This window comes from Eriocheir sinensis, chromosome 35 (genome assembly GCF_024679095.1).
Source record: "Eriocheir sinensis breed Jianghai 21 chromosome 35, ASM2467909v1, whole genome shotgun sequence".
Lineage (NCBI taxonomy): Eukaryota > Metazoa > Arthropoda > Malacostraca > Decapoda > Varunidae > Eriocheir > Eriocheir sinensis.
Window position 1 is genome coordinate 11,123,076 of NC_066543.1, and position 25,653 is coordinate 11,148,728.

Genomic DNA, 25,653 nt, shown 5'->3' on the forward strand with positions numbered 1-25,653 from the left:
ATATGCAAATTCCTTTATACATATACACATACCTTCATAAATATACATATACTCACACCTCCATACATATACCGAGTTACCGTCAGACCGAGGATGACGCCAAAAACAGTGATCATATTTATCTTCATAGATGTCTATTTATATAGTACACGTGTCAATATATGTATTATCAGGTGTAGAGAGACAGGTGTGCAGTGTGTGTCCAGGTGTATTTACTGATGTCCCTGAAACTAAAAAAAACAGCCCTCAAATATACCTTTACAGACGTCTACCTATATGCACGTGTAAATATATATTTGTTAGCAGGTGTATAGAGACAGGTGTACAGCGTGTGAGGATCCAGGTGTTAACAGGTGTGTCCCCTATTACTAAGTTACCTGAGACGTTAAAAAGTCATCATATCTACCTTTACAGATGTCTGCTTATATACACGTGTCAGTATGTGTGTTAGCAGGTGTAGAGAGACAGATGCGCACCGTTTGAGTGTCTTTGTGTTAACAGGCGTGTCTGTCCCCCTTTTGCAGAGGAGATGCCCGTGTTCCTGGAGCCCGTGCCCAACGTGACAGTGGCGGTGGGTCGTGACGCCTCGCTCACCTGCTCCGTGGATCACCTGGGGCAGCACAAGGTAAGGGGCAGAGGAGGAGGAAGAGGAGGAGGAGGAGGTGGAGGTGGCGATGGAGGTGGTTGTGGAGGTAGGGTAAGGGGGAGGGGAAGGGAGTGCAGTGGAGTCGAGGAGGAGGAGGAGGAGAACAGAAGATGAAAGAGGAAGAGGAGAAAGAAAAGTAGGTGGAAGAAGAGGCGGAGGAAAAGAAAAAAATATGGAATGTGAAGAAGTTTGGAAAGTGGAAGAATGATAGGCACGAGGAAGAAAGTGTAAGAGGAGAGCGAAGAAGAAGAAGAAGAAAAGAAAAAGAAAAATGGCGATAGTTTAGAGTGTGTAAAAAATATGATGGCGTTTGGAAGGGTAAGTCATTTCACAGAAGGGTTATTACGAGGTGACGAAGAGGACGAGGAGGAGGAGGAGGAAGAGGAGGAGGAGGAGGAAGAGGAGGAGGAGATGAAACAAACCGAAAAATAAAGAACTAGGAAGAATGATGGGATGGCTAGGAAGAGAGAGAGAGAGAGAGAATGAAAAAAAAATAGTTAAATTAGATCGCCGAAAATGTGAGGAAGCGAAGAGAAGTTGATTCATTGTTCTTGTTGCTCTTGTTCAAAATCCTCGTGTTGTTGTTGTTGTTCTTTTCATCACATTAGTACTTCCACTACTACTACTACTACTACTACTACTACTACTATCATTACAGAATTGCTTGTCCTTTTTTTATCATATCATTAAATCGCATCGGCAAGGCACCGTGTTATTTATATTTGCCATGCGATTACGAGTCGAAAATAAATGTGAGTGAGTATGTAAGGGAATGAATGTGTGAGGAAAGGAGGGAGGGTGGTGAAGTAGGCAAGCATTCCTTCTCTATAATCCACGCACATATTCTTCAGGGCCGAGTGTGAAATGTCAGTATGAGTGGAAGGCGAGTGAGGAAGTGAGGGAAGGAGTGAGTGAAGGGGTGAGGGAGTAAGCATTCCTACTCAAGAAACCGCACCAGATATTCTTGCTAGCCGCTGGGAACAAAATGTCAGTGTGAAAGGTTAACTGTCTCGAAAAAGGTCTCCCGCCACGTCGCTTCTCTCGCTGCCTCACTCGCGCCGTCTCGCAGGGTGTTGTCTTATGAATCATCCTAAAAAGTGTATGGCAATCCTGCATGTGGGAGGACGGGGAGCGCTGTTTGGAGGCGGTTACGTGGTGCCTCTCGCGGCCGCCCTGCCACCGCCGCGAAGATTAGGTCACTCAATAAAGAAAAAGAAGCTGTGGATCGAATGTGCTGTAATTTGTGGGTGAGTGCTGGGATTGTCTGTGTGTGTCTATGTGTGGGTGTGGGTGTGTTTGTCTGTGTGTGTGTGTGTGTGTGTGTGTGTGTGTGTGTGTGTGTGTGTGTGTGTGTGTGTGTGTGTGCTTCAAACGCCTCGGCAGTGTTTGTCAGGTCTTTTCTGATTGACTTAATTCCTTTCTCACTCTTGTGGAGGTTGTCTGTCAGTCTCCCGTGCCCCCGCGCTACTTGTTTCTACGTTGCTTGTTTTCGCTTATTCTTATACGTGATAGCAATTTTGCTTCACACAGACTCAGCCGTGACTCTAGAGCTCACATATGTATGGTAGTATAGTAGTATACAGTAATAGTACACAGTAGTAAAACAAAATATTTAGATATATTGGCGAGGATAATTGAAAGAACAGTTTATAACACTGTTGACGTATCATTGCCATTTCAAGGGAATACTGAGACCGTGCTGAAATAAAACATTTCACCTAATAGAATGGTCTCCTGAACACGACAGTTTAACGGTGTAGATGAATTGCGATATAAGGGATTATTTTAATTATTGAAAAAAAAAAACATTTCCTATCAGCCTGGAGAGCGACGATTGTTTGAGTCTGGGGCATGGCATGTGCTGACCCCTCGGCGTGTTCGTGTTGTCCGTCACGGGAGCCGCTGAGTAAGTTAAACACGCCTGGCTGTGTCCGTAGACTTTTCTTCCGCACTACACGGGTAACGCTCCGCCCGTAACATCTGTTTGTCTCTTGCAAGTAACATGTAAAAAAGCGATACATGCATTTTATAACTATTCTTTCAATTACACTCGTCATAATTTCTTTAAACTTTGTTTTACCGAACTTTTATAAATATTTGTGACAGTTTAAGACTGTAAGTTTTTGAGTTTTGCAATCACTGGTGAATCTAAGGGTTTCAAACATGATGCTTGTCATCCATTCTTGTTCTGTTGCTTTCCTTCTTATGTGAGGTCAGCTTCGGCAAATACTACGGAAACTTGCAACACAGGAGCATTTGTGACTGACAGACAACCTCCACGAGAGCGATAGAGGAATCTAACCAATCAGGAGAGTGTCCGGACAAACGTCGCCCAGGCGCCAGAGGAACACTCTTTGAACATGATATAGTCTCTGTGTACATGTCAGTTTGCCTTAGTGTCTATGCATCTTAGTGCTTGTCAGTACGGCTGGTCGTCTATGTTTTAGTTAGTCCCTTTGTTCCCTGGATGTGTCTGCATCGGTTAGTCGGTCTGCACTTTTGTGTCTTTCTTTTACTCTTTATCTGGTCCATCTGCACAGGTGACGAGGGGAAAGGTCACCTCGGCGTACATTTTCACTAACTTTTTCTCTTCGACTCACGCAGCTGGAAATAGGTCAAGGTGTTCACACCGAAGAGAGCCGTAACAATACTAGATAAATGCCGCTACACTAAGGGATGGACTCGTGAAGTGGCGAGGAGTCTAATTGAAGGTTGAGTTAGGAGAAGCAGGGACTAAACAGAAAGGTGGAGGAGGAGAAGGTGGAGTTAACCGGTGGAGTAGAGAAAGGCATGTGATGATAGTGGTGCCCTAGCTTATAATATAGGCAACATCAAAGGGACGCATCTTTTGGTCTTCTCTCTGCACAAACATCTTTAGGTAACTTTTTAGCCACTCCTTTGTTCATTCTTTTGTCCTCATATTCACCTCAACTCTCACATTCCTTTGCAAATCCATTCCTTTACTCCGGTCGGTAACTCCTCTTCTCCCATCGTTTCTCCGCCCCTTCCTTTCCCCCTTAAGAGTGAGGAACAATGAAGGGAATGCGGATGTGTGAAAGGAAAGGAATTAGGGTTTGCAGGAGTAGAGAAATGGGATGGGTGGAGATCCGGATGTATTGAAATAGATAATAGGGTGGATCTTAAGTGTATGAGGAAGTTTTACCGATGGGAGAAGAGGAATTGAGTGGAGTTAGTGTTTAAGAATGAGTAATGGGGGTAATGATGTGGATATGTGTGTGTGGCATTGTATATGGGTGGATAATGTGGTCGTAGTAGTAGTAGTAGTAGTAGTTTTTCTTGTATTTTCACGCCCGTATAAATTACCTCCAATCACCACTACACCATCCCCACTACCCCTCCTCCCCCCTTCCCCACCACCACCACCACCACCATCATCCCAATCTCCTCCACCAATCTCACGTCAGCGACCTTAAAGCCGATTTGAAGGAAGATTGGTGACGTGGACCGGAAGTTTGTGTGTGTGTGTGTGTGTGTGTGTCATGGTTATCTTTCTCTTTATCTCTGGTCTATCTGTCTGCTTGTCTATCTGTCAGTCTCTCCGTCGATCTATCTGTGTCTGTCTGTCTGTTTGCCTATACTTGCCACAGAAGGATGAAGAAAAAAATAATGAGGAAGGTAAAAAAATGAAGGAAGGAAAAAGGGAAGGAAAGAGAAAGAAATATAGATTGAGAGAGAGAGAGGATGGAAGAAAAGAAAGAAAGGAAGAAAAGGAAAGAAAGGAAGGAAGGAAGCGTACAGTGAGAGATTTAGGAGAAACATATACGAAGAAGGATGATGGAGACAAACGGGTGGGAGGGAGTTGAGAGGTGAAGGGAAGATATGGATAGGTGAAGGAAAGTTATGAAATGTATGTGATAGAGATGATGGATGAAGTTAAGGCTGTAGAAGGAGAGGAGGAGGAGGAGGAGAAGGAGGAGGAGGAGGAAGAGGAAGAGGAAGGAGATGGAGGAGGAGGATAAAGAAGTGGATGGTTCTCTCTTTGTCCTCTCTGCTTTGTCTCCTTTCCCTCCGTCTCTCCCTTCTTCTCTCCCTTCATATCTCTCTCTCTCTCTCTCTCTCTCTCTCTCTCTCTCTCTCTCTCTCTCTCTCTCTCTCTCTCTCTCTCTCTCTCTCTCTCTCTCTCTCTCTCTCTCTCTCTCTCTCTCTCTCTCTCTCTCTCTCTCTCTCTCTCTCTCTCTCTCTCTCTCTCTCTCTCTCTCTCTCTCTCTCTCTCTCTCTCTTATTCTCTTTATCATTCTTTACAAGGCTTTTTTCGTGTCACATTAATGGGTTGCATCATTTAAGCCCCTTTACCCCCCCCCTCCCCCTGTCCCCCCTTCCTCCACCTTCCTCCCTCTTCTCTTACCTCCATCCCTCCTTAATTCCCTCAGTCCCTCCTCCCACCCCTCCTATCGTACAAACATCCCCACCTACCTCTTCTCTCTCTCTCTCTCTCTCTCTCTCTCTCTCTCTCTCTCTCTCTCTCTCTCTCTCTCTCTCTCTCTCTCTCTCTCTCTCTCTCTCTCTCTCTCTCTCTCTCTCTCTCTCTCTCTCTCTCTATCATCGCATACCTAAAACTGTTATTAATTTTCCTCTTTTATCTTAATTATTTTCTCCTTTTTTTATATGTAACACTAATATTTTTTTTTTTATTCTCCCTCTTCCTTCTCTTCCCTTGTTATTCTTTCTTTCCCCGTGATTCTTATAACCTTCCTTTGCTTATCTTTTTATTTTATTTTTATTTTTATTTATTTATTTATTTATTTTTATTTATTTTTGCTGTGAGTAAGGTAATGGAAAAGATGGGATGACATGGTATGGGATGAGATGGAAAGGCAGAGCTAGAGAAGGAAAGGAAAAGATTGGGAAGGAAGGGGGTGGTTGGAAAGGGAAGAGAAAGAAAGGCACTTGAGGAAGGGTACGAAAATACGTGAATTGGGAAGGAAAGTGAGGGGAAGGGAAGGAAAGGGGTGGGAGGTTAAAATGAACTAAAGAGAAGGGAAGTGAAGGGAAGAGAAGGAAAGGGAAGGTAAGGGTAGGAATGAAAAGGAAGAGAATGAGAGAGAAGGAGTGGGAGGCGAAATCAACTAAAGAGAGGGGAAATGGATGGTTGAGAAATAAAGGGAAGGGAAGGAAAGGGAAGGGAAGGGAAGGGATGATTAGAGAAGAAAAGGAAATGGAAGGAAAGGGAATGGATGGGAGGTGAAGTGTGAACTAAAGAGAAGGGAAGTGGATGGATGAAAAGTGAAGTGAGGTGAGGTGAGTTGAGGTGAGGTGAAGGGAAGGGAAGAGAAGGATAGGGAACGGAACGGAAGGGAAGGGAAGGGAGGGGGCGGAGGGGGTCTGGGCCTGCGCCTCGCCCCGCACTAAATTATTTCAGTAAAGTGTCGTGTTTTTATTCAAGGGAGAGGTTGAAAAAAACATTCCATGCCCGACGCTGAAAATTAATTGCATAATTGTTATAAATTAATCCATAATGAGGCTAAATGCGGAATTAGTGATAATATTTATGTCGCGGCCATTACATCAACATTGGCGGTGTCATTACGAACGGCGCCGACTGACTGAATGCACTAAATAAATAGAGATTGAATCATTTATGGAGTAGCGTCAACATTGGCAATAGTGGTGGTGGTGGTGGAGGGCTTGGGTGGTGGTGGTAGTGGTGGTGGTGGTGCTAATGTGATGATGGTGGATGGGGTGGTAGTGGTGGTGGTGGTAGTGGTGATGGTGGTGGTGGTGGAACCGTTCATAGAGGTGGTATTATTATTATTATTATTATTATTATTATTATATTTAAGCTGGATTACTTTTGCTGCTACTACTACTGCTAAGTATTATTGTTATTGTTACTACTACTACTACTACTACTACTACTACTACTACTACTACTACTACTACTACCACTACTACCACTACTACTACTACCACTACTACTTATGACTCCTTTACCAGCACAACAGTAATTTTTTAACACAATTACGAAAGTTATCATATACTAGGTGTGTGTGTGTGTGTGTGTGTGTGTGTGTGTGTGTGTGTGTGTGTGTGTGTGTGTGTGTTAAGAAGAAGCCCAAACTTAACAAACAAAAACTAGGAGGAGGGAAGAGAAAGGCCTAAAAAGAAGAGGAGAAAGTAGGAGGAAGGGAAGGAAGAAAAATTTGGTTAGGTAGAAAGATTCAGGAAAAGGGAAAAAAAAGGAGAGAAGAGAAAGAGTTTGTATGTGAGGGAGGAAGGCACGAGGGAGGAAGGGGAGGGAAGGAGGAAGAGTGAGGGAGGGAAATGAAGGAGATAGAGAAGAGAAAGTGAGGAGCGGAGAGAAGAGGTAGCAGTGGAGGAGGGATTGTGGAGGTGGGAGGGATAATGGAGAGAAACAGGCCGAACGTGAGGCTCTGGAGGGAAGGAAGAAACTATCCTCCTCCTCCTCCTCCTCCTCCTCCTTGTCTCTCATCTGAAATCTACTTGCTTCATCTCACTCTTCCTCTCCCTCCCTCCATTCCTTCTTTCCTTCCCTCCTTCTTTCCTTCCCTCCTTCTTTCCTTCCTTCCTTCCTTCCACTCTTCCTCTCTTCTTTCCATTTTTTTTCCTTTTCTTATCTTTATTTTCGTCTAAAGTTATTATCCTCTCTCTCTCTCTCTCTCTCTCTCTCTCTCTCTCTCTCTCTCTCTCTCTCTCTCTCTCTCTCTCTCTCTCTCTCTCTCTCTCTCTCTCTCGCTAGCTCATAAAACTAGCCTAACAAACGCCTCTCTCTCTCCTTCTCCTCTTCCTCCTCCTCCTCCTCTTCCTCCACTGCCATCGAGAAGAGTGTAAAACCCTCCTTCCCTTTCCTCCCTCCCTCCCTTCCCCTCTTCCTCTCTCCCTCCTCACCCTCTCCCTCACGCCTTTCTTCTCTTCTTTCCCTCACACATTATTGACAAGTCGTGTTCAGACCTCTCCCCTCCTCCCCTTCAAGTCTTGCTTTGCCTAACTACCTTACACACACACACACACACACACACACACACACACACACACACACACACACACTCACTGGATCTCCTCTTCCTCCTCCTCCTCCTCCTTCCTCTTCCTTCTACTTCCTCTTCCTTCCTCTTCCTCCTCCTCCTCCTTCCTCTTTCTCCTCCTCCTCCTCCTCCTCCTCCTCCTCCTCCTCCTCCTCCACCTCCTCCTCCTCCTCTTCCTCCTCCTGGGATCCATACGAAATTTCTTCTGCAGTTTGGATTCTGAAAAAAAATGCAGATAAAAAACTTTGCGGCTAAAGAAGTAAAGGGGAGAGTTGCACTCAGAAGGAGGGGGTAGGAGAGGACAGGGCAGGGTAGGGCAGGGCAGGGAAGAGTAATACATGGCAGAGAAGTGAGGAAAAGGGAAAGTCAGAGCAGGGTAAAAGAGGACAAGACAGGGTAGTGCAGATAAGGTAAGGGAAGAACAAGGAAGAAAATGGGAAGACAATGAAACTAGAGCAGGACACGAGAGGGAAACGAAGGAAAAGAAGGGAGGACTAGAACATGACATAAAAGAAGAGGCATGGAAGGAAAGGGAAGAATAAGGAAGAGAATGGGAAGGCAATGACACTAGGGCAGGACACGACAAGGAAACGAAGGAAGAGAAAGGAAGGACAGAATATGACAGAAGAAGGACGGTCAGGGAAGGGAAGAGAAGGGCACGGATGAACAGGACAGTGGAGGACAGGGAACTGCAGGGTATGGCAGGGCAAGGGAGACAGAAGGCACAGAGTCGGGCAGGTAAACAGACAGAAAACCAGGTAGGAGGATAATGATTCAGAGAGGAAAGGAAGAAACTAGACCGAGGACATAAAAGTAACCATAAGGGAGGGACGTAAGCAGGGGGTGAGGGAGGCTGGCTAACATTAATATAGGCAGAATGGGGTAGAGTGAGGGAGGGAGGGGAAGGAGAGAGGGATTTAGGGAGGCGGACATGAGGGATGGGAGGCCGTGGGGGTAAGGTAAGGAGACAGGGTGAAGCAGGCAGATAGAAAGGTCGGCAGAGAGTGAGGTAAGGAGTAAGGGTAAAGCAGACAGGTAGAAAGGTCGGTAGAGAGTGAGGTATCTAATAAGGGTAAAGCAGGCAGGTAGGAAGGTCGGTTGGGAGTAAGGTAAGGCGTAAAGGTAAAGCAGGTAGGTTGGTAGCTCGGACAGTGAAGGAGGTAGAAAGGTAGGCAGGAAGGGAGGGAAATTGAGACAGGTAAACAGAGAGCGAAGGAGAAAGATAAAGTGATAAGAAGCAGACTGTTCGGCATGTAGATAGACAGATAGGTAGACATTAAGCAGGTAGTTAGATAAGTAGACAGATAAGTAGACAGGGAAAGAGGAAGGTAGAAAGAAAAGCAGGCAGAGAAAGGAAGATAGACTGATGAGAAGCAGGGAGAGAGAGAGAGAGAGAGAGAGAAATGCAGTGGTCTGATAAGGAGGTTGAAAAGGAAGAGTAGAGGAGAAGAAAAGAAAATGCAAAAACGCAAGAAAAGGCTAAGAAACTGGAGGAAGGGAGACGTACTAACATTATAGGGAAGAAGAGAAGGGAAGGAAAGAAAGATGCAGAAAGAAAAAGGAGATTGAAACGGAAGAGTGAGTTAGATAAGATTGAAAAGGAAGAGTAAGTAGGCAGGCAAGGAAAGAGAAAGATAGATAGAAACAGTTAAGCAGCCAGGCAGACAGATAGGTAGACAGTTAAGCAGGCAAGGAAAGAGGAAAATAGATAAAGTTAAGCAGCCAGGCGGGCAGATAGATAGATAAATGAGCAGTTAAGCAGACAGGGAAGCAGGTAGACAGATAGATAGATAAAATAAACAGTTAACCCCGCAGATAGGCAGGGAGAGACGGTGATAGATAGAAAGATAGATAAACAGTTCAGCAGGCAAGCAGACAGATAGGCAGACAGTTAAGCAGGTACGAAGACAGATAGGTAGACAGTTAAACAGATAAAATACAGATAAAACAGATAAAAACAGATAAAATAAATAAATAAGATAAAAAGCTACCCGCAGATAGGCACGGAGAGACGGTGATAGATAGATAGATAGATAAACAGTTCAGCAGGCAAGCAGACAGATAGGCAGACAGTTGAGCAGATAGGAAGACAGATAGGCAGACAGCTAAGCAGGCAGGCAAGCAGGTAGGCAAATACGAGTAGATAGATAAAATAAACAGTTAAGCAGACAAGCAGACAGATAGCCAGACAGTTAAGCAGGCAAGCATACAGATAGGCAGACAGTTGAGCAGGTAGGAAGACAGATAGGTAGACAGTTAAGCAGACAGGCAAGCAGGTAGGCAAATAGATAGATAAGATAAACAGTTAAGCAGGCAAGCACACAGATAGGCACACAGTTAAGCAGACAAGCAGACAGATAGCCAGACAGTTGAGCAGGTAGGAAGACAGATAGGTAGACAGTTAAGCAGGCAGCAGGGAGGCAGGGCGGGAGGCAGGTATATTCGCATTCACCTGGCCGCGCCCACCACCTCGTTACGCCAACAGAACAATGCTATTTCACTCCCGCCACTCCGACACTCCGCTAAGTATATGGAAATGCCCGGTTTCCTGCTTTCCAATTACGGCGGATCGTTGCCGCCGCCCTCCCCCTCACCCCTTCACCTCCCCACACCCTCCCCTTACCTCCCTTTCCTTCTCCTCCTCCTCCTCTTCTTCCTCTCATCCCGACTCTCACCTTCCTTCTGTTTCTCTCTCTCTCCTTTCTTCGCTTCTCCTTTTCCTTAGTTGCCATTGTCTCTGTTTCCTTCCTTCCTTCCTTCTCTTTCCCTTCACTCCATTTTCTCTTTCCCTCTTTTTCCCTCTTTCCTCTCCTCTTCCTTCTCCTCCATTCATCTCTTATGTTCTCTCACCTTCTTTGTCCTTCCCTCTCCATCTTTTTCTCTGATTGATTTTACCTCTCCTTCGTTTTTCTTGTTATCATCTTGTGTGTTCTTTTATATCCTCTCTCTCTCTCTCTCTCTCTCTCTCTCTCTCTCTCTCTCTCTCTCTCTCTCTCTCTCTCTCTCTCTCTCTCTCTCTCTCTCTCTCTCTCTCTCTCTCTCTCTCTCTCTCTCTCTCTCTCTCTCTCTCTCTCTCTCTCTCTCTTCCCCATTCTTTTCTTCCCTTTTCCCTTCCCTTTCTCCCGTTCTTCCCCTTCCTGCAAACATTTCCCTTCTTTCCCTCCAGCGTTCCTTTATTTCTCACCTTTCTCTTATTCTCCTCCTCATTCACTTCTCCAAATTATTTTCCTTCTCTCATTTCCTCTCCCCTGTTCTTTCTTTTCCATCATTCCTCTCCTCTTCCTCTCCTAGTCTTCCCTGCTCCTCTTTTTTTCTTTTCTCAGCTTTTTCCTTCTCCCCCTCATTCTCTTCTTCTCCCTCTTCCATCCATTCTCTCTAAACTCCAATATCGGCTTCCTCCTTCCATTCCATTTCTCCCCTTCCCTTCATTCCTTTCCTCTCTCCTTTCCTGTCTTCCTCTCCTACTTCTTCCTACTTCTTTCGTTCCAGACACTTGTAATCTATCCTACCCTCCACTTATCCTCCTCCCTCCATTCCCTATCCCTCTCCTTCCTATCTTCCTCCTCCTCCTTCCTCTCTGTTTCTTTCCACCCTAGTGTATTCTATCCTATCATCCACTTCTCTTCCCTTCATTCCCTATCCCTCTCCTTTCCTATATATCCTATCCTCCACTTCTTCTCTTCCCTCCATTCCCTATCCTTCTCCCTTCCTATCTATCCTATCCTCCACTTCTTCTCTTCCCTTCATTCCCTATCCCTCTCCTTTCCTATCTTCCTCTCCTCCTTCTTCCTTCTTTCTCTCCAGCCCCTTGTAATCTATCCCACCCTCCTTCCTCATTCTGGCTTTTCTTCCATCCTCCTTTCCTCCTCCCCTCTACCCCCCCCCCCCCTTCCTCCCGTGACCACTCAGCAGGGGACGCCGTTGAACCGTCACAGATCAGTTAAGCGACTTTCCTGCAGCGGGGCGGGGCGGGGCGGGGTGGGGCGGGGGAAGTGGAGACCGTCGACTTAGCTCCTTGGCCCAACCCTCACCCGCCCCGCCCCGCCCCGCCTTGTTCCTTCCTCTTGCCCCATTCCTTGCCCCATTCCTTATCATTCCACCTTTGCCGAACCTCACATCACCCTCCCCAACTTGCCTCATCCCCCCCACCCTTCCCTCACCCTCCCCAACCCAGCCTCATCCTACACACATCCCAACGCCACCCCCCTTCTTTCCTCTCTCTCTCTCTCTCTCTCTCTCTCTCTCTCTCTCTCTCTCTCTCTCTCTCTCTCTCTCTCTCTCTCTCTCTCTCTCTCGCTCTCTCTCTCTCTCTCTCTCTCTCTCTCTCTCTCTCTCTCTCTCTCTCTCTCTCTCTCTCTCTCTCTCTCTCATCCTTTTCAATATTTTCTTTTATGTATTTCTTCTCTTCTCTTTCTTTCATTTGTACCGTTTTATATTTTCCTTTGTCAGTCGCTCTTTTTCCTCTCTCTTTGTTTTGTTTTTTCCTTCTTTTATGCGCTTCTTCTCTTCTTCCTCTTTTTCTGTTTCCTCATCTCTCTCTCTCTCTCTCTCTCTCTCTCTCTCTCTCTCTCTCTCTCTCTCTCTCTCTCTCTCTCTCTCTCTCTCTCTCTCTCTCTCTATCTCTATCTATCTATCTATCTATCTATCTACCTACCTATATCTCCGTTCCGTTCCAGATACCATTTTCTTTTCAACCAATCAACAATAACAACAACAACAATAGGCGACGTGGCATTTATACAATACCCCTCTGCATATACGCATTTAGGCCTATCCCCGTCTCTCTCTCTCTCTCTCTCTCTCTCTCTCTCTCTCTCTCTCTCTCTCTCTCTCTCTCTCTCTCTCTCTCTCTCTCTCTCTCTCTCTCTCTCTCTCTCTCCTTAATACGCTCATTTCTTTACACATTTCCATTCCTTCCTCATCTTTGTCATCATTTCACATCTCTATTACTCCGCAGGGTAGATGCTCTCTCTCTCTCTCTCTCTCTCTCTCTCTCTCTCTCTCTCTCTCTCTCTCTCTCTCTCTCTCTCTCTCTCTCTCTCTCTCTCTCTCTCTCTCTCTCTCTCTCTCTCTCTCTCACTAAACATTCTCTTCCAGTGCCTCGTTTCCGTCATAGTTTGTTCCTCCACTTCTTATCCCTCCTCCTCCTCCTCCTCCTCCTCCTCCTCCTCCTCCTCCTCATGCTACAGCTCTTCAGTTATCGTTGCTTTTTACCTCCAAGCCGCTAAACGTCGCCCTAACACTCGAAATACGTCCCCGCTGATCCGCCAGTCGCTTCAGGGAGGAAAAAGGGGGTGAAAAAAAAATCGCCAACCATGAGAATAGCGGAGTTCGGGCTAGAAAAAGAAAACGGAGACGCGGGGGGTTGGAGGAGCGGAGAAAGAAAACGTGGTGATGGGCTGTTGCTGGTTGATGGAAGGGGGGAAACGCAGGGGAAAAAAGGGAAGGAGGTGGGGGTGGGGGGGGTAGAAAGGCTTAGGATGGGAAGGGGAGAACTTGCGTGAACTGGTCTGGGCTGTCGTGAGGGTTTGAGGTGAAGAAAAGAAAGGGAAGATTAAGATGATGATGTGGAGCGAATCGAGGAGGCGTAGAAGGAGGAGGAAGAGAGAGAGGTGAAGGTGATAGTGAGAAAAAGTATATAAGGAGGATAAAGTGAGGAAGAAAAACAGGAAGGAAGGAAGAAAGGGAAAATAGAGGAAGAAGTATTTGAACAGAATGGAGGATGTAGGAGAAGGTGATGAAGGAATAAATGAAGTGAAAAGAAAAGAGTAATAAATATGGATGAGAGAAAACATAGAACGAAAAGCATTAAAGTAGAAGAGGTTAAAAGTAAAGAATTATAAAACGGAAAGTAGGAATGGGGAAAAAAAAGTTAAAAAAAATAAAGGAAAAACGGATAGGAATAGGAGAATGGGTAGTAAAGAGGGAAGAATTTGGAAATGGGTTGAAAACTATAAGAAAATGGAGTTTGAAGGATAACAGTAATAAAAAGAAAGCAAAGGAAAGATAAAGAGAAGAGGCTGAATAACAAGTCAGGAAATTGATGACTTGAATGCATGATGGAAAGGAAGGAGGGAATAGTTAGCACAGGGGTTAAAAAGAAAGGAAAATGATGTGAAGGAAGGAAGGAAAGAAAGACGGAAAGATAGAGAAATGATAGATGGTTTGAGGGAAGGAAGGATGATGAAGGGTGGAAGGAAAGATGGAAGGGATAAAGAAAGGAAGGAAGGCTGGATGAATGGAGGAAGGAAAGATGTATAAGTGGAGGAAGGAATTATTGAAGAATGGAATAGAGGAAAGTTGAAAGAATAAGGGAAGGATGGAAGAATGAAGGAAGGAATGATGGAAGAATGGAGGAAGCAAGGATGGAATGAGGAAGGAAGAAAGAAAGAATGGAATGGAGGAAGGATGGATGGAAAAATGAAGGAAGGAATGATGGAAAAATGGAGGAAGCAAGGATGGAATGAGGAAGGAAGAAAGAAAGAATGGAATAGAGGGAGGGAGGATGGAAGAATGGAAGAGGGAAAAGTAAAAAAAAAAAGAAAATAAAGAAAAAAAGCGTCTCCCCATGTTTTCCTGATCTAATCCTGTGGTAAGTCCCCAGGTCGTGTGTCCCTGCAACACACACACACACACACACACACACACACACACACACACACATGTACACAGGCTTTCAGGGAAGTCGTTCAGCTGCAGAGAATTTGGTTTAGTCTCTCTCTCTCTCTCTCTCTCTCTCTCTCTCTCTCTCTCTCTCTCTCTCTCTCTCTCTCTCTCTCTCTCTCTCTCTCTCTCTCTCTCTCTCTCTCTCTCTCTCTCTCACATAGTTGTTGATTTCTTTTTTTTTTTCTTATTTAAACAACATATTGGAGGTGAATGATAAAGAGGGAGAAGAAGAATAGGGAAAAAAATAGAAGCATAATAATTGAGGAAGACCAAGAAAAGGAGGAGCAGGAGGAAGGAGAAAGCGAGATATGAGAAAAGAGGAAACGGGAAATAGGAGAAGAGGAAAAAGGAGAAGAAAGAGACAATGAAAGAGAAGAGAAATGGAGATAAGACGATAAGAATGAGGAATATAAGAAGGAGGAGCAGGAGAAGGAGGAGGAGAAGGAGGAGAGGTACGACAACGAGAACTTAGAAGAAAAAAAAGAGGTCGAGGAAGAACAGGAAGAGGAGGAGGAGGAGGAGGAGGAGGAGGAGGGGTACGACAGCGAAAACTTAGAAAAAAAAAGAGGATGAGGAACAGCAGAAGGAGGAGGAGGAGGAGGAGAGGTACGACAACGAAAACTTAGAAAAAAAAGGAGGAGGAAGAACAGGAGGAGAAGGAGGAAGAGGAGGAGGAGGAGGAGGAGGGTAGATAAAGTCAGGGTGAAGCATTGTCGACACGCGGAATAATGATAAAAAAATAAACTTTGGGAAAAGAAATAGGAATAAAAAGTTCGAGAAAAAAAAATAACGGGCGGATGTAGAATGTTTTGAGATGGTGTTGCTGCGTGAGAGTAACCCCTACCCCCCTTCTCTCTCTCTCTCTCTCTCTCTCTCTCTCTCTCTCTCTCTCTCTCTCTCTCTCTCTCTCTCTCTCTCTCTCTCTCTCTCTCTCTCTCTCTCTCTCTCTCTCTCTCTCTCTCTCTCTCTCTCTCTCTCTCTCTCTCTCTCGCATACATAGGAGGTAATAGTGATGGTGGAAAGGTTATTTTATGTCTTTCTTCACCTCCACTTCACCTCCACCACCACCACCTCCACTACCTCCTCCACTTCTCATTTCAACTCCACCACCACCACCACCTCCACTACCTCCTCCACTTCTCATTTCAACTCCACCACCACCACCACTACCACCACCACCACCTCCACTACCCCCACCACGTCTCATTGCAACACCACCACCACCACCACCACAACCACCACCGCCTCCTCTCATTTCAACTCCACCACCACCACCACTACCACCACCACCACCTCCACTACCTCCTCCACTTCTCATTTCAACTCCACCACCACCACCACCACCACCACCTCCACTACCTCCTCCACTTCTCATTTCAACTCCACCACCTCCACCACCACCACCACCACAACTATCACCACCATTACCATCACCACCATTACCATCATCACCACTACCACCACCACTTCCACCATCACCACCACCACTACCACCTCCACTACCTCCACATATCACCTTTCACCTCCACCACCACCACCTCACAAATCACCTAACAATACTTCAACCACCACCACCACCACCACCACCACTACCACCTCCTCCTACCCTTCCTTACCACACTGCTACATATTCCATCCCTACCTTTTTTTTTTCTTCCCTCCTCCCGTTTTCGTTTTCCTCTTTTTCCTCTTTCTTTTCCTTCGCGTTGTTAGTAAAGAGGAAAGTTTTATCTCATCTCGAAGCATGTTTTCCTCTTTTTTTATGGCCTGCTGTCTTGTTTTTTTCGTTTTCCTTGTTTTTTTCTTGTTTTCTTTTGTTTTCTTTGTTTTTATTTCATCTGTGTGGATTTCTTTGTTTCTCTTTTCTTGCTTTCTTTTATCTATCTTTTTTTCGTCATTCTTATTCTTGTGTGTAGGGTTTTTTTATGCTCCTCTTCGTCTTTTACCATCTTTTCTTTTATTTTCTTCGTTTTTTTTTATCGTATGTATATTTCTTCGCTTTTCTCTTTTCTTACCTTCTTTTATTTATCTTGTCCTCGTCATTCCTATTCTTGTGTGTGTCTTTTTTTTCCAACCCTCTTTTCGTTTTGTATATGTTGTTGTTTTTCATTTATCTTTTTTTTTTGCCTGTTTTTTTCTTATTTGCTTATTCTGTCTTATTGTTTTCATATTTGTTTCGCTCTTTCGTATTATTTTTCTGTTCTATTCCTGTTTATTTTTGCCTCACTTTCAATTTTCTGTCTCTAGTTTTGTTTAATTTCTATGTCTTCCTTACTCTCTTTTTATCTTCTCTTATTTCACCTGTTTTCTCTTCTTTGTTTCGTTTCAGTCTTGTTCCCTATTTCCTCTTGTAAAGTCTTATTTTTTCTTTCTCTAGGTTTGTTTAATTTCTATGTCTTCCTTACTCTCTTTTTATCTTATTACTATTGTTTTCTTTGTTTGGTTTCAGTCTTGTTTCCTATTTCCTCTTGTAAAGTCTTATTTTTTCTGTCTCTAGGTTTGTTTAATTTCTATGTCTTCCTTACTCTCTTTTTATCTTCTCTTATTACTATTGTTTTCTTTGTTTGGTTTCAGTCTTGTTTCCTATTTCTTCTTTGTAGCAGTCTTATATTTCTTCACTGGTTTCGTTTTATTTCATTCGGCAACAGAACTCTTAAGTCACCCCCCAATAGGCACGTATAAGAGTTTCCCGTTTTCGTCCTCCTCTTCATCCTCATTCTCCTCCTCCTCCTCCTCCTCCTTGTCCTCTTTCGTCTCATATTTTTCAACATACTTTCTTTTCTCATTTCCTGTGTCTTCGTTTTCATCCTCCTTCAGCTCATCCGCCTTCTTCTCTTTGTCCTCCTCCTCCTCCTCCTCTTCTTTACGCTCTTATTCCTCCTCCTCCTCGTCCTACTCTGCTTCCTTCTCCTCCTCTTCCTCCTCTTCCTCCTCCTGCTGTAATAATCCCTCACGCCTTAGCCCACGAAGAGGCATAATCCCCTTCTTTCCTCCTCCTCCTCCTCCTCCTCCTCCGGGTATTAATAATAATGTTTGGCGTCGTCGGTGTTTTCATAATCACCAAACGGGGCTCTTCAGGGCCTCGGCGGGCTAATACCTTCTCTCTCTCTCTCTCTCTCTCTCTCTCTCTCTCTCTCTCTCTCTCTCTCTCTCTCTCTCTCTCTCTCTCTCTCTCTCTCTCTCTCTCTCTCTCTCTCTAAATTTATGTTTATATGCGTCTATCTCCTTTTTCTTATCTATTTTGTTTTTGTTTTCTTTTGTTTTATCTTCTTTGTCATCTTTATCATCTACTTTGTTCTCTTCTTTACCTGTTGTTGTTTTTCTTCTTTTTGGTTCTTGTTCGACTCTATCTGTTGTATTTCTTTCTTCCTTTTCTTTTTTGTCTTTTTCAATTTCTTCTTCTTTTAGTCTCCCATATCTTTCCTCTTGTTTTAATTCCGTTTTCTTTTCTTTTTTTTGTGTGTATGAGTGTGTGTGTTTTCCCTCCAATATTCCTCCTCTCCCCCACACACATATCCTCCCCTCTTCCCCTCCACCCCCCCCATTTTCCACTTCCACTTTCTCTCCTCCCCGAATCCTCCTCCCCTCTTTTTCCCCTCCTCTTCCTCTCGCCTCGTTCCTTCTCTCCTTTTCTTCCTCCATTTCACACGTTTCATTTTTTTTCCACGTTTTCTAATTTTCCTTTCTCTCTCCTTCTCTCTTTCCTTTTTATTTTTTTCAGTTTTGTCAAATTATCTTGTTTTCCTATCTCTTCTTTCCTCTTTTAATTTCTTCTTCTTTTCGCTATTCCTGTATTTATCATTTAACTAGTGTAAGTAATTTAATCTATTCCCCTCTTTTCATCACTAATCTTTTCCTCTCCTCTTTCTCTTTTTTTCCTCTCCTTTTCTCTCCTCAGACTAATCTTAATTTATCTTTCCATCATCATTTTTTTCCTATCCTTAAATATCTTTCCTTCTCCCCTCTCTCCTCCCTTTCCCTAAGATCGTCTCCTCCATTCATTCATTACATTTCCCCTTTAATCCTCTTTTCTCTTCTCTTCTCCTCTTCTTTTTTCCTCTCCTTAAACTTCTTTCTTTTCTCCTCCCCTTCCCCCTTTCCCTCAAATCGTCTCTTCCATTCGTAATATTTCCCCTTCAATTTCTTCTTCTCTTCTCTCCTCTTCTCTCCTCTCCTCTCCTCTCCTCCTCCTGTTTTTCTCTTTTCTTCCCTTCTTTCGTCTCTTTAACTTTTCAAATTCTGTCCTATCTTCTTCGTTCTCTCTACCTAATATATCTACCCCCTTCACTCCTATCGTCCACTACTCCTCCTCCTCCTCCTCCTCCTCCTCCTCCTCTTCTTGTGTTGTTGTTTCCTTCGGTCGTTCTCATTTTGCCTTTATTAGCGACGCCCACCAACAAGAGTTTCAGAAAATGCCTCCCTCCACTTTTGTTCCTCCTCCCCCTCTCCCTTCTTTTCGGTCCTTCCCCCCCAACCCTTCCTCCCTCCCTCCGTTTGATCGTCCCTCCTCCTCCTGCTCCTCCTTCTCCCTTCCTTTAATCGCCCTTTGTCTCCTTCCTCTATCTCCCTCTTTTCTTGCAACTCTCAATACCTTCTTCTGTCTTCCCCTCCTCCTTCCCTAAATCTTCTTTCCTTCCTTTCTTTAGTTTTTTTCCCACCCTCCTTCATCCTTTCTTTCCCTTTTCAATTCCTTCCTTTTAATCTTTTTTTTTCTCTTTCTTTCCTTGCTATATCTGTCTTTGTTTCCCTTCATTCCTTCCTTCCTTCCTTCCTCTTTTCATTCGTTTTCTCACCTGTTTTCTGAGTTTATTTTAATTTTTCTTCTCGGTGCGTTACCCTCACTTCCCTTTCCTCTTCTTTTTTACGTTTTTTTTTCTTTTTCGTTTGGTTTTCTTCTGTTATCTATCTTTAGCTTTCCTGTTTTCTTTCTTGCAATCTTTATTATTTTTTTCTTTCGTTTTCTTCTTCACTTTTTATTTGTGCCCTCCTCCTCCTCCTCCTCCTCCTCCTCCTCCTTCACCTCCTCCTCCTCCTCCTCGTTGCAAGGTTGTCAGAATATAAAATATAAATACCTTTGACTTTCATTACCTCTTTTATTCTCTTCCTTTTCTCTCTTATTTTGCTTCCCTCATATTCTCTCTCTCTCTCTCTCTCTCTCTCTCTCTCTCTCTCTCTCTCTCTCTCTCTCTCTCTCTCTCTCTCTCTCTCTCTCTCTCTCTCTCTCTCTCTCTCTCTCTCTCTCTCTCTCTCTCTCTCTCTCGTTTCCTCCTAATTTCATCCAGTTTCCTTCTTGCTCACTCATTCCAGATATTGCATTCCTCCTCCTTCTCCTTCTCCTCCTCCTCCTCCTCCTCAGTTTCTTCTCCTGAAATTCCTTTTTCTCTTTCTTTCCATAATTTCCTCATCTACTCTCTTTCTTCCTATTGTTATATTCTGTAATCGTGTTCTTTTTCTTTTCCTCTTGTGCTTGTCCTTCTTTTCCTTTTTTTTGCTTCTCTTTCCTCTCCTTTTTCTTCTTTTCTTCATTTTCCATTCCTCGTCTTGTGTGGTTGCATTCTATTTGCAGTTTCTTGTCTTTTCTCTTATCTCAGGTTGTCTACATATTTTCTCTTTTCTTCTTTCTTTCTATATATATTTATTCCTCCCTCTGCGTGTGTTTTTTTTATCTTTTCCCTCTATCTTTCTTTTTATTCATTCTCCTTCCCCTCCTCTCCTCCTCATTCCTCTCATTCTCTTCCTTTTCTTCCCTCTTCTGTTTTTTTCTTCTTTTTTCTACTTGATACTTATTCTCCTCCTGCTCCTCCTCTTCTTCCTTCTCTCTCTCTCTCTCTCTCTCTCTCTCTCTCTCTCTCTCTCTCTCTCTCTCTCTCTCTCTCTCTCTCTCTCTCTCTCTCTCTCTCTCTCTCATCTCCTTCCTCCATCGTCCCCATACTGCAACCACCACCACCACCACCACCATACCCTTATCCTCCCTACACCACCACCACCACCGCCGCCGGCTCGTCTTCTCCTTTCCCTGTCTCGCCCTTTTTTTTCATATTCGTTGTGTTTGTGTTTTCCCGTAGAGGAGAAATTCACACTGAATTATTCATAGGCCCAACGTTTTGCCGCCCGGCCGCTCACCCATCACGTCGCCCGGTGTGATGGCTGTATGAGAATGTTGCTGTTTGGGGGGTGAGGGGGCGGAGGGGTGTTGGGGGAGGAAGGGAAGGGGCGTTGTGTGTGTTCGTGTGTATGTATGTGTGGAGAAATGTCGTTGTCTGGCGTGTGCGTATGTGTGTGTGTGTGTGTGTGTGTGTGTGTGTGTGTGTGTGTGTGTGTGTGTGTGTTTGGAATATGTTACTTGCCCCGCTTCTCTTTTTTTTTTGTGTGTGTGTATGTATGTATGTATGTATGCAGTTGGTCTTCATGGTTTCTCTCCTCTATTTGTTTGTTTTTCTTTGTTCTTTATTTGCTTGATATTTTTTTGTGTTCTATCCTTCTGTTTTTTCTATTTATTTTTCTTTCCTTTCCTTTCTTTCATTATCAGTCTTTTTATCTTATCTTCCTACCCTTTTTCACTTTCTTTCTCCTTCATTCTTTATATAGCTTATGTTCATTCTTTCTTCCTTTTCTTCATTCTGTCTCCTTCTGTCCATTCCTACTTCCCTTCTTCCTGCCTTTAGTTATTTTCCTTCCTTTCGATCTTGCTGGTCTTTCTGACTGTCATAGGGTGAGAAGAGGCCTGGGGAAAGGGAGGCAGGGGAACGTGGGGGGGCAGGGGGTAGCAAGAAAGGGAGGAAAAGGTTTGGACGGAACGTATAAACAGGTAAGAGGGTCAGCTTGAAAAAGGTACGTTAGGACAGGTGTGGGAGAGCAGAGTGAATTACAGTTGTCTGGGTTGCATACGTGCATACATATATACAAACATACATTCATACATACATACATTCATACATACATACAGGCAGACAGACAGACAGACAGACAGACAGACACAACATACCTACCCAAAGAGAACAATTGTCATACATGTGATAAAAAGCAATTGAAAGTGAAATACGTGTTGAACGAATGCGGGAATCGGTTTGTTTATACTACTACTACTACTACTACTACTACTACTACTACTACTATCTCCGCTACATCTACTACTACCACCACCACCAGTATTAATGATAATGATGATGATGACGATAATGATACTGATAATAATAATAATAATAATAAATAATAATAATAATAGTAATAATGGTAATGATAATGATAATAATAAAAATAATAAATGATGATAACGATAAAATAATGTGATATACTTTTATTTTGTGTGTGTGTGTGTGTGTGTGTGTGTGTGTGTGTGTGTGTGTGTGTGTGTGTGTGTGTGTGTGTGTGTGTGTGTGTGTGTGTGTGTGTGTGTTCTCTCTCTCTCTCTCTCTCTCTCTCTCTCTCTCTCTCTCTCTCTCTCTCTCTCTCTCTCTCTCTCTCTCTCATGAAGTGTGAGGTTTCTAAATGTAGCAGCCTTGTGTGTGTGTGTGTGTGTATGTGTGTGTGTGTGTGTGTGTGTGTGTTTGGGAGAGGGGAAGTGTCAGTGTGTGTGTGGGGGGGCGGGGGGGGGGGGGGTTCAGTGTGTGTGTGTTTGTGTGTTTGGGAGGAAGGGTCAGTGTGTGTGTGTGTGTGTGTGGGGGGGGGGTTCCGTGTGTGTGTGTGTGTGTGTGTGTGTGTGTGTGTGCTTGTGTGTGTGTGTGTGTGTGTGTGTGTGTGTGTGTGTGTCTGCTAGCCTCGCCGACCACTAATTCTCATAGAAAATTCCCTTTCAACGATGCTCCCATTCCCTCCCTCCCTCCCCTCCCTTCCTCTCTCTCTCTCTCTCTCTCTCTCTCTCACTTCCCTTCCTCTCTGTCTCTCTTTCTTCTCTCTTCGTTCTCCTCTCCTCCATTACATACCTCATTTTTATTGGTGTTACCTTCCTAATCCTCCCCCTTTTAATCTTTTCTCTTCCTTTTCCTGCTCCTTGTTTTGTTTTGTTTTTTGTTTCTCTTTTCTTATTATTATTATCATTTTTTTTCTTTTTCTTCCTCCTTTTGAACACGCCCCCTCGATGTTGTTGAGCTGCTTAACTTTCCACCATCACCACCACCACCACCACCACCACCAGTGCCAGATGTGTTAGTGGATTGGAATACATAATTTAAACACTGTTCTAACTATTGGCAGTAAGAGTGATAGAAAACAAAACAGACGAGAAAAGGCGTGAGGCGAAAATGTAAGAGTTGGGACGCGAGTAATAACAGTGAGGAGGAGGAGGAGGAAGAGGAGGAAGATGGGAAGAAGATGATGATGATAGTGAAGATGGTGAGGAAGATGTTAAAGATGATGGTGATGTTGAAGAAAGAGAAGGAGGAGGAGGAGAGGAAGATGATGATGATGATGATGATGATGATGGTGGTGAAGTAAATGTTGATATCGATGATGTTGAAAAAAAAAAAAGAAGAGGAGGAGGAGGAGGAGGAGAAAAGAGAAGAAAAGGAGAAAGTAGAAAAGAAGGAGAAGGATGAAAAGTTGAAGGAAGGAAAGTATTGAAACGGGAGGGAGTAGAGAAGAAGACGGAGGAGGAGGAGGAAGAAGAAGAAACATTTACTAAATTACTATGGAGGTCAGAAATGAAGGATTACAGCTCCCTTAAACAATAAAGTCACCAGAAATACAAACAAAGGTCAAAGAGCGTAGAGTACAAACCTCCCTTCCGACCTAACCTAATCTAACCTAACCTTCCTACCCAACCCCTTCCATTGTTTAACCTAACCTCCCTTCCTACCCCCCTTGCTTTAACTTTTCCTTTTCCTTTTCTTCTTTTCTTCTTTTCTTCTACTTCAGCTTCTTCTTTTTCTCCTTCATCCTCCTCGTCTTCTTCATCAGCTTCTTCTTCGTCTTCATCTTCATTTTTTATTACTTCTTCTATTATTATTATTATTATTATTATTATTATTATTATTATTATTATTATTATTATGATTACTATCCTTCTTCTTCTTCCCCTTCCCCTTCTTCTTCTTTTCTTCTTTTTCTTCTTCTTCTTCTTCTTCTTCTTCTTCCTCTAATTTAACCATTGATATTTTTCCTTGCGTGTCATTGATAAACCAGTGTAGAAAAAAAAACATACACAAAAAATAAATAAATAAAGGAAAACATGACACCCATTACCCACTTCCTCCTCGCCGACCCCAACCATGGCGCCGCTCCGTCATGAAATAAAAGAAAAACAGAAAAGAGGAGAAGTCCGTCAGAAATTTGTATTGTTAGGAACACGTGGGAACTTACATATGTAGGGAGGGGGAGATAAGGGAGTCCAAACTCTCCGCACTCTGCCCGAGGAGGAGGAGGAGGAGGAGGAGGAGGATAGGAAGATGATGATGATGGTGAAGATGGTGAGGAAAATGTTGAAGATGATGATAATGTTGAAGAAGAAGGAGGAGAAGGATAGGAAGATGATGATGATGGTAAAGATGATGATGATGTTGAAGAAGAAGAAGGAGGAGAAGGATAGGAAGATGAAGATGATGGTGAAGATGGTGAGGAAGATGTTGAAGATGATGATAATGTTGAAGAAGAAGGAGGAGAAGGATAGGAAGATGATGATGATGATGTTGAAGAAGAAGAAGGAGGAGAAGGATAGGAAGATGAAGATGATGGTGAAGAGGGTGAGGAAGATGTTGAAGATGATGATGATGTTGAAGAAGAAGGGGAGGGGGAGAGGAAGATGATTATGATGGTGAAGATGGTGAGGAAAATGTTGAAGATGATGATGATGCTGAAGAAGGAGGAGGAGGACGAGGAATAAGATGAGGATGATGGTGATGATGGTCAACTTACATCTTTCCCAGCCCATCATGGTTATATAATTGTTGCGTAAGGAGGATTAGAGGATAGTGAAGAGGGGAAGAGGAGGAGGAGGAAAGAGGAAAGGAAAAAGAAAGGGAAAGGGGACGGGAAAAGCAGAGGGAAAGAGAAAGAAGCAAAGACGAAGAAAAGGAAAAGAAAAGGGAAAGGGGATGGAGAAAAGGAAAGGGGAAGAGAAACAGGGAAGAGGAGGACAAGGAAAAATGTAAAAGCAAAAAATAAGGGTTTCAGAGCAGCACCGAACAGAAAATAAGATAATCAAAGTTAGGAAGAAATGGAAAAGAGTGTGAAAGAAAAATAACTTAGGAAAGGAGAGCGGTGGAAGTGGAGTGGTATTGTGGGGTACTTTAAATGGAATGGGGGTGGTTTAAGGGGTAAGGGGGAGTGAAGGGGGTGAAGAGTGGGTTACAAAGTGTTGGAATAAAATAAAAAAAAGTTGGTACAAAAGGAGAGGGATGGAAGTGGATTGGGATTGTGGGTACTTGAAATGGAAAAATGGAATGGGGGTGGTTTAAGGGGTAAGGGAGGTGAGGGGGGCTGTGGGGAGTGGATAGAAAAATAGTAGGAATGAAAAAATGGTTAGAAAGGAGAGGGATGGAAGTGGAGTGGGATTGTGGGTATTTGAAATGGAATGGGGGGTGGTTTAGGGGGTAAGGGGGTGAAGGGGGGAGGGTGGAGGGGGTAAAAGGGGGCGTCTGGGGGTAGGTTAAGCCCAGCATCTTACCGTCAATGTTTTATGATAAGCTTCTTAGCATTGTTCCGGTGCTGGCAACACTTGGGAGCACACACACACACACACACACACACACACACACACACACACACACACACACACACACACACACACACACACAAACACAAACACACACTTCACGAGTATTTGAGGTTATGAATTTATATTTACATTTACCGCTTGTGTGTGTGTCTGTGTGTGTGTGTGTGTGTGTGTGTGTGTGTGTGTGTGGACATAGGATAGTGAATGGGGAATAATCGGTGATGGCGGAAGAGAAAGAGAGGAAAAATAAGAGAGAAGGTTCGATAGAGGAAGAGCGAGAGGGAAAGAATAAAAGGAGAGGTAAAAAGATGAAAAAGGGGGATAGGTAATCAAGAAGGAAAAGAGAGAGGCGAAAGAAAAACGAAAAGCAAATGAATGAATGGAATTTTGAGTTGAGGCGAACATATTGGAGAGGAGAAAGAAAAAGATGGGAAGGGAAGGGAATGAAGGGGGGAGGTAATAATCTTTTTGTGTGATGGGAAAGACGATAAAGTGAGAGAGAGAGAGAGAGAGAGAGAGAGAGAGAGAGAGAGAGAGAGAGAGAGAGAGAGAGATGAATGAAAAGGGAAAGAGAAGAGGTAAAGCAGGAGGAGAAGGGAAGATGAATAAAAAGAGATGAGAAAGGGAGGAGGGAAGGAAGAGAATGGCAATGAAACAGAGAGATGGACATAAAAGAAAAGAGGAAA

At 43.8% G+C, this 25,653-nt stretch overlaps 1 protein-coding gene across 1 annotated transcript in view; it reads left to right on the top strand.

Annotated features, from left to right (window-relative positions):
* The first annotated feature begins 494 nt into the window (after positions 1–494).
* The window catches only part of LOC127007384 (lachesin-like), a 94,250-nt gene continuing 69,091 nt past the window's right edge, over positions 495–25,653 (top strand). Inside the window, exon 1 of the mRNA XM_050878296.1 lies at positions 495–625. Coding sequence (XP_050734253.1) covers positions 530–625 — 96 coding nt within the window. The 5' untranslated portion in view covers positions 495–529. The remainder of the gene's footprint in view (positions 626–25,653) is intronic.